Source organism: Bos grunniens, chromosome 13, assembly GCF_055505025.1.
Source record: "Bos grunniens cultivar Pamir isolate PY7600 chromosome 13, Bosgru_T2T1.0, whole genome shotgun sequence".
Taxonomy (NCBI): Eukaryota; Metazoa; Chordata; class Mammalia; order Artiodactyla; family Bovidae; genus Bos; species Bos grunniens.
Window position 1 is genome coordinate 218,795 of NC_141177.1, and position 8,789 is coordinate 227,583.

Here is an 8,789-nt window from a genome sequence, read left to right on the forward strand (position 1 = left end):
CAAAGCATCACAGAAGTGGAGGGCCCATGAGGCCTTGATTAGTGGAGCCCCTCCGTCTCAGAAAGGTGAGTAACTTGGTCAAGTTCACGCAGCGGGTCACCAGACAAGCCTTTCCCTCCCACCGGAGGCTGCAGAGGAGGCCGCTAAACCGTGCCAATCAGAGCCCAAGATGGCACTGAGCAGGCACAGGTCGAGGGCAGCACGGGGCGGGGAGTGCAGTGTTCTCCGGAGGGGTTGGCTGCTGGAGGGCTAAGGCTCCGGAGGACTGATTGTCGTTAACTCCCTTTCTCTCCTGGCCTTGCCTGGGGTGGACTGGCGGTGTGGGGGGAAGGCGCACCCAGAGGCGTGTGAGGCTCCCCTTCCCAGAGCAGGAGGCCTTGGGCGCCTGCTCCCAGCGGCTCCGGCTCACCCCAAGGCTCTCCGGAGGTCTCCGGGCCCTCGGGCTTGCCGACGCCCGCGCTGCGCTGGGCGCGGTCAGGCCCGTGGCGCGGGCCCCTGGGTCCCCAGCCGCGCGCCGCGCGAGGCCGCTGCCGCCCTTCGCTCCGCGGGCGGGGCTGGTAGCGCCGCGCTCCTCTGGGCGGCGGAGTCCCGGGCCGCCTCGGCCCACTCTGCCAGCCCGCACCGAGCACGGGGCGAGCCGGCGCGGAAGCCGGGCGGGCGCGGGGCGCTGGGCGCCCGCCCCTCGCAGTCTGGGTGCCGCGCGCCCCCGGGGCTGGGGGGCCTCAGACCTCGGCGGCCAGCAGAGCCGTGCGCCTCGCGTGCCGGAGGTCTGTTCCAGGCCAGGCGGGAGCTGCTCAGCGAGGGTCCCCGGCCGCCTTTCCCTTCCCGGGGGGTCGGCGGGCTGAGCAGCGAGCCAAGCCCAGCCGGCGTGCGCTCCTATAAATAGCGCGCGTGTGCCCGCCACGCGCCCCCCGGCTGCGCGAAGACACGGAAAGTTGTGCGCGGGGGCTCGCGGCGCGCGGCGGCGGCGGGCTAGGGCTCCGGGGCCAGCTGCCCGGCGCCGTGCGGCGGATCCCGCGGATTTTTGCCTCCGTGCTGGGGACCCGGCTAGCCGCTGCCGCCCTGCCGCCTTCCGAGAGACGCCAAGCTCTGGGGAATTTTTTGACCAAGCGAAATCGAGAGTGGCTAGAGACCTGGCCATGAACACAGCCGCGCGTTCTTCCCGCTCCGGGAAACACCTTCGGCTTCTGTAATCCGTCCCCGCCGCCAGCTGGAGACGAGCCGGGACGACCCTGGCCCCGACCGGCCCCCAGCATCCCGGGGCTTCTCCGAGCCCCCTGGGTTTTTCCTGCTGCGCGCTTCACCTGGGGAAGCTTGGTTTGGGGTGAGGATTTCTGATCATTTTCCTCTTTGAGGGGTGAACGGGAGGGTTCGGCGACTTTGATGTCTAGGAACAAGGGTGGGTGCGGGGGTCCCAGGCAGGGCTGATCTCAGGCGGAGGAGGGCGGGGGAGGGGGTTCTGCATGAGCTCCTTAAAGGACGAAGGTAGCAGAGCCAGCGAGACAGCGCGAGGGGGAACTCTGACTTCAAACCACGGAGCTGCCGGAGGTGTGCGCGCCGCCGCCGGCCCCGCCGCGTGGTGCATCTAGCCACCCGCACCGTCCCCAGCACCGGGGTCCCGGGGAGGAGACCACGCGGGCACGCGGGAGCGCCGGCCAGCTGCGGCGGCCCCCAGCCTCGCTCGCCATGGGCCCCGGGCGCCGGGCGCCGGCCGCGCTGCCGGCCCTGCTGCTAGCCCTCGCCCTGCCGGGGCTGCGCGTCTGGGCGCAGAATGACACAGAGCCCATCGTGCTGGAGGGCAAGTGCCTCGTGGTGTGCGACTCGAACCCCGCCACGGACTCCAAGGGCTCCTCCTCCTCGCCCCTGGGGATCTCGGTCCGGGCAGCCAACTCCAAGGTCGCCTTCTCGGCTGTGCGCAGCACCAACCACGAGCCGTCCGAGATGAGCAACAAGACGCGCATCATTTACTTCGACCAGGTCAGAGCCCCGGGGGACGCGGGAGGCCAAGGCTCGGGCGGCGGGAGGGGCGACGTGCAGGCGGCTGAGCCCCGGGTCGTCTGCTCGGGCTGAGCCGCTCTGATTGCGGTGCAGGGAGCCGGGTCGGCACCGGGTTGGCGCTGGCGTCTCCGCGCGTCGGGATCTGAAACTTCTGAGGTCTCCCCCGCCCCAGCCCGCCCCCACTCCCTCCTGGCCTCCGGAGAGCTGCTGGGGCGATGGGAGAGGGGCTGGCAGCTCAGAGCCGCAGGGAGAACTCGAGACACGTTGAATAGCAACAGGTCTGCTGGAACCGGCGGGTCCTGGTCCCTGCACCTCGCCGTCTTTCTGCTCGAGCCTGGCGCCCGGCCTCCACTCTTCTGCCGGGGCCGCGGAGGCCGTCCTCCGGCAAGCAGAGGACTCTTTCCAGGGCAGAACAGATGATGTGTTCCTCCCGGATGGAGAAGCTTCTCCCTAGAGGGAGCCCTGGGCGGGGTGGGCTGGGAGGGGTCCACACTCTGCCCAGACCCCGCAGGGGGCTGCGGAGGCGGCAGCGGGGGCCCAGGTCGGATCTCGCTCCCTGTTCGGTGCCAAGCGCGGCTGCAGCAGAAAGCCCTCCTCCGCTACTTGGAAAAGTTGAGAGGAGGAGAGAAGCAATGGGTAGAGGCGCTGAGCTCCTGTAGGGAAGCGCTGGGAAGCCTTTCTCCGTCCCTAGCTCCTGCCCTTTTCAGAGACCCGCGAAGCAGTGGGGAGAGAGGGCTGGGGGCTGAGGACAGGGGACTGGGAGCGACTGATGGCCACTGGAGCTTCATCTTAGCGATCGGAGCTCGTGGGTCTAGCGCTGAGAAACTCCAGGATATCAGCTGAGGAAGGAGTCTTAAAACTGAAAACAGATTCCAGGCTGATCATTTCAACCTCTGCTGCACCCGGAGTCTTTTAAATTCCAAAGTCGTGTGTGTGGTTCACAGTGGCATGCCACATGGGCACGAACACGGGTTAAGTGGTGCTGTAGGATGTGCCCGGGGAGCGATGAGGTGACATTTCTCTTCCTTACTTAATTGTTACTAAGTAATGTACTCTCCAGCTGGTCAAAGACAGAGAATGCCTCTCTGGGGCTTCCTATCGAATAGCCATCATTTTAAAAGAATTAAGCAACCCCTTTGGGTTTTAGTGCATATTTTTCATCTTGATGGAAATAAAGTCTAGCACGACCCCTGGTCTGTGTTTCAGTGCATGAATTAAATACTGTGGACACTGCACTGTCCTCTGTACAGTGCATTGTGTTCAGTGACCTTTCTGTCATTTAGAAGAGGAGAAGAGTTTGCTCTCCTGTTCTGGGTGCTCCTGCATCTTAGAGACAATAAGACACATTTGGTAATAAATCTCGAGGTGTCTGGGTGCTCTAATTACAATGTACAGTCAACATTCAGCCTTATGTGTAGTCAACACTAATCAGCTAGCTCCATTATTGCTAATGAATTATGCTACTTGTGTCTGATTCAGGGAGTCCCTGCTAAGTACCTCAAATTATTTTAAATGTGCTTAAACAAATCTTTGTAAAACCTCTGTTGGGAAGTATTGCATAGCTGGTGATTTGTTGCTGAAAGACCATCGATCATAGGGTCAGAGGAAGAAATCTGATGTTTACTTGGAAAAAGGAGTAATCTCAGAATAAAATGATACACACAGACGCATTTTAAGTTGGGGGTTGAGCCTGGTACATCTACCTGACCAGCACTATATTCCGATGCGTTGCTCACAGGTAATAGTATGTCTAGGGAATTATGCAAAGGGCTTATATTAGCCTGAATGTAGTGTTTAAAAGAAATAGTAGCAGATTGCCATTGATATGGGGGAAATGTACTTTTGTAAGGACATCTGGTTTTTCTGAATGCCGCTTCTAGATTTATTTCTTGGAGAGAAATGGAAGAAACCTTAGTTATATCCTGCCTGCTACCCCCATCCTCAATATGCACACACACACACACACACACATTCTCTCTCTCTTTGTCACATGTGGCATTTAGTTTAAGAGGTCATCTATTGAAATGCAGAGCTAATTTCATAATCAGTAGAACTAAGCTGAACATCTCGGAATACAGAATGCACTGTTGTTTTCTTGGGAACCAGCACTTTGTTTCTCTTCCTTTTTGTCCCTTGAACTTTTAAACAAACGGCAGCAACTGTTGAGGGGACGGACACTGACTAACACCGGGGGGGACAGAGATGCCACCTGTTTCACAGTCTCTATTCCTTGGCAGCCTGCAAAGGCTGAGTCATGGCCAAAATATTTATAGTTAAGACCTGGGTGGCATAGGAAGGGAACGCATGGCTGTGGATCTGAGCTGAGGCTTGGCGGGGGCTCAGAGGAGGGCCAGGCGTTCGCCTTACTCGGGCACCAACTGTTCGGTGTCATGGATCATGCTGCCCAGTGGAGGGAGCGTCCATACCTCTGTCCAGGAGGGCCTGCAGAGAGCCACGGACGCGATTGGCTGGCCCGGAACGCCACCTCTGGGCATGCAAGGCTCCAGAGGGTGGGTGTGTAGACGTGGGGCTGATGCCTTTTTCTGACTCTGAAGGTAGAGCCAGTGTTTATAAGCCCCACATGTTCAGAGCCAGCCGGCCTTGCTGGAAATCGAGGCATGAATACAAAGCTCTGACTTTATTTTTTTAGTCTAACATTAAAAAGATGAAGAACCTTCCAACATACAAATCCGTTTTTCAAGTCACTAAAGAAAAAGGGAATAGAACTCCATGTTTTATTTTCTGTGGTTTTTTAAAGCTAGGTTTCTTTGTTAAGAAAGAAAATAGGAAGGAAAAGAAAAGGGAAGGAAGAACACTGACTTTACTTACAGAGAGTATTGTAATAGTTGACTGTGTTTATCCTTTTTATTTGTAGATTCTAGTAAACGTGGGTAATTTTTTCACCCTGGAGTCTGTCTTTGTAGCACCCAGAAAAGGAATTTACAGTTTCAGCTTTCACGTAATTAAAGTGTACCAGAGCCAAACGATACAGGTATGTCTTCTGACCTGCTCTCTCTCTACCGCGGAATGACAGTGTTTATCTATGGTGGGCCATGTATTTAAGTGTTTATGTGTTTTCATTGTAAAAATAGCCATCTTCATAGTAGTTTATTTTTAAAACATGTAATCTCCAATAACGCTTTCTATGAAGCATAGAAGCATATAGAAAAATATGTGACAAGCATATAGAAAAATACACAATTAAACTTATTACCTTAATAACAACCAGTCACTTAAAAAGCATAGTTTTTAAAGCTACTTTTTTCTGTTAAGAAAGAAAATAGGAAGGAGGAAGGAAATAGTAAAAATTCAGTGGCACAAATCTCTTTATAAGACCTTGGCTGCTTTTAATGCATGTGCAAAAATTACCCAAATTTTTAACAACAACAACAACAACAAATAGTAAGACTATCAGAGTTTTACAAGTACCTACTAAATAAATAAAACAAATTTGCTGTCATTGTTAAAAATTATGAACTGCAGTTAACAACTAAGACCAAGAATAAATTGCTGAAGGAACAATTATTCAATATACTTTTAAAGAAAGGATATGCTACGCTTATCTTCTAAGTAGTTTATCCTTAGTTACTCTGAAATTAGTGAATTCTTACCAAATGCAGTTCCACAGTTAATATATTTTGTGCTGTGCTTTCTAAGGAACAGGCTTAAACTCACACTCAAGGACAATGATGGAGCTAATTCCTATAATATTCAAATATGCGGACACTCAGTAATACCAGTGCATGTCTATGGAATTCTAGGATACTTTTTTCATCATCTGTTCACTGTATGTATTGTATATTGGTGGTGGTGGTTTAGTTGCTAAGTTATGTATGAACTCTTGTGACCCCATGGACTTTAGTCCACCAGGCTCCTCTGTCCATGGGATTCTCCAGGCAAGAATACTGGAGCGGGTTGCCATTTCCTTCTCCAGGGGATCTTCCTGACCCAGGGATCGAACCCAAGTCTCCTGCATTGCAGGCAGATTCTTTACCACTGAGTCACATTGTGTCCAGATGAATGTTAGATTACACATCTACCACTTTTACATATCTTAGTGAATGGATAAATTGATCAGCCTCATACTTAATTTATTCAGTATTAATTTTTGACATAAAAGGAATGAATATCTAGTAAACAAATTTAGTCCCATGGAAAAGCTTTTCCCAAACGCCAATATTTAGAAACTTAGGTAATATTTGACACAGTATAATCAAAATTTTACTGTGGAGGGAAGGTAATAAATTTGTTGCTAATTATCCATCATTAAAACATTTAGTGGTAGTAGTGATTATTATTTTTAGTGCCCATTTCTTATCAGGGAAAACACTAGAAGAAATCACAGTGGACAGTCATATTCTACAATTTCAGCTGATGTTTATTTAGCATATGCATGTCTCAGCTGTACAGTAAACCTGCAGAGATATTAGTAGAGCCTTGCGGTCCCTGAGTTTCTCTGAGCGAAGGGCATGGGGTTATTTTTACTAATGTATTGGGAAGCCACAGGCATGTGTCCTAACTGAAAACTTGCTGTTGAATATGAGAGATAAATAAAGTAGTAGGCCCAACTTATGTCCTGAAGGGGAGTCAGACTTCACATGGCTGGATTTTTCTCCATGGATGGTGATCTTCTGTGAGTATTTAAGGAAATTTTTGTGGGAGAAATTAATTTTTTTTTTCAAGTTAAAAAGATCAGCTCAGTAAGATCATACTAAGCCTAGCCACCCCAGTTAGCTAATTTGAAAGGAAAGGGATGTATTTACTGGACATCAGATACTTTACCAGGATGATCATATTAGACATTATTCCCGCCCCCCAACCCTTGACCCTTGTAGATGTTTTGTAGAAAGATGCTTTCTTTCTTCCTTCCTTCTCTCCCACTCCCCCCTCCCTTCTTTTCCTTGTTTCTTTCTTTCTATTGCAGAATAGTTGATTCGCAATATTGTTAGTTTCAGGTGAACAACATAGCAATTCAATATTTTTGTAGATTACAGTCCATTTAAAGCGATTATAAAATAATGGCTGTGTCTCCCTGTGCTGTACACATATATCCTTGGAGCCTATTCATTTGCTACGTGGTCAGTGTTACCTCCTAATCCCCTCCCCCTGTCTTCCCTTCCCCTTCCCTCCCCTCATTGGTAACCCCAGTTGGTTCTCTATAATCGTGAATCTGTTTCTGTTTCATTCATTCATTTGACTTTAGAGAGAGCTCTTCGGTGTCTTGTTTTGTTTTGTTCCTTATAGGTTAACCTGATGTTAAACGGAAAACCAGTCATATCTGCCTTTGCTGGGGATAAAGACGTGACACGCGAGGCCGCCACGAACGGGGTCCTGCTCTACCTGGATAAAGAGGATAAGGTTTACCTAAAACTGGAGAAAGGTAACTTGGTCGGAGGCTGGCAGTACTCCACGTTCTCTGGCTTCCTGGTGTTCCCCCTATAGGATCCGAGGTCTCCGTGATGCTCGTCTGGGGAGGGGCGGCCCCCCCTGACTTCCTGAGGATCACTTCCGCTTCACCGGATTGATGTCTTCACGGGTTTCTTGTGGGCGAATATGTGTTCTCTGTAAGGATGCTAAGCTGTCTGAACCAGCATCGAACTCCACAGATGATTTTTGTGTGCATTTCAGTGTACTCGGATTGGGACTCAACAGTTGATACCCATCTATGCTTAAGTGTAACAATTCAAAGCTGTCTGCAAGGTTTATTCTGAATTTAATTTCCTGAAATCACTGAATTTGTTGCAGATGTGGCATTTTATTTATTTAGTTTTCAAAGACCCACAACCGGGTCTGAGAATTAGAGAACTCTATATGTAAAGTTCTGACTTCAATCAACGATTCGTGTGATCCTGCCAAAGAATTGTGTGCTGTGTCCATATACTGGTTACACTTGTTTTTATTCCTTTGGGATTAGTTTGTTCAGTTCTCTTAAGGTAATTTCTGACTTTGTGTCTTCTCAACAAATAGGGTAATGGCTTGCCCGCAAATTTACTCTATGAGATCACCCACACGACTTCCCTTAAAAAAAGAAAGAATGCTTCATAGTTGTATTTTAATTATATATGTGAAAGAGTCATATTTTCCAAATTATATTTTCTAATAGGAAGAATAGATCATAAATCTAACACAGAAAAAGTTGCATATCCGAATTCTTCAGTGCTCAATCCTCAAACCTGCGCAAAACAGCTCTCCTCCATGGGAAATCTTATACTTTATTGCTCATTTTAATTAACATGATTGATAATAGCCACTTTATTAAAAACCTAAGGGATTTTTTTTTTCCTTAGACATGACTACTTTATTAACTGGAGATGGGATGCCCTCGGTTTTAATTATACCTATTTTTCAAACCTTCTGTTGTGTTTGAAGTAGCATCTGGTTTTGCCTTAACTCCTAAAATTGTTTAGATTTCTCTGTTCAGCTAATAGTAAATCCAAATATTCCATATCTGAACTTAGTACAATATCTTATTTTGTCTTTTGTACAGGTCATATGAATTCATAAAATTATTTATGTCTCTGTTACAGAATAAAGATTAATATATGTTAGCTGAATTGTTTGGTCCTTTCAGTTTTGGAAATATGGATCTTACATGATTTATTCCCTTTCTCTTACCAACCCTCTCTCCCTCCCTCCCTCACCCCTGTCCTTTCTTCCTTTCTCTCATTTCTTGGTCTTGGAGCTGAAGAAAAGCTTTCTGGATTTCTAGAGAATGTCCCTCAACTGGCATAGGAAATCTTTACCATGTTTAATTTGTCCAGATTCAGGAGTTGTGAGCTTGGCAAAAGAGG

At 49.3% G+C, this 8,789-nt stretch overlaps 1 protein-coding gene across 1 annotated transcript; it reads left to right on the forward strand.

The window, feature by feature from the left end:
- Positions 1-1,029: 1,029 nt before the first annotated feature.
- On the forward strand, positions 1,030-8,546 carry CBLN4 (cerebellin 4 precursor). The gene is made up of 3 exons (XM_086330793.1): positions 1,030-1,977; positions 4,874-4,990; positions 7,243-8,546. Exons 1-3 carry the CDS (start codon positions 1,687-1,689, stop codon positions 7,438-7,440), a joined length of 606 nt encoding a protein of 201 aa, XP_086186919.1. The 5' UTR covers positions 1,030-1,686; the 3' UTR covers positions 7,441-8,546.
- Positions 8,547-8,789: the final 243 nt, after the last annotated feature.

Bases quoted from the DNA above. Each gene is read 5' to 3' on its own strand.
- CBLN4 (XM_086330793.1), top strand. From the start codon at position 1,687: ATGGGCCCCGGGCGCCGGGCGCCGGCCGCGCTGCCGGCCCTGCTGCTA. The intron at 1,978-4,873 runs GTCAGAGCCCCG...TTTTATTTGTAG, and splicing joins GCATCATTTACTTCGACCAG to ATTCTAGTAAACGTGGGTAA. The intron at 4,991-7,242 runs GTATGTCTTCTG...TGTTCCTTATAG, and splicing joins ACCAGAGCCAAACGATACAG to GTTAACCTGATGTTAAACGG.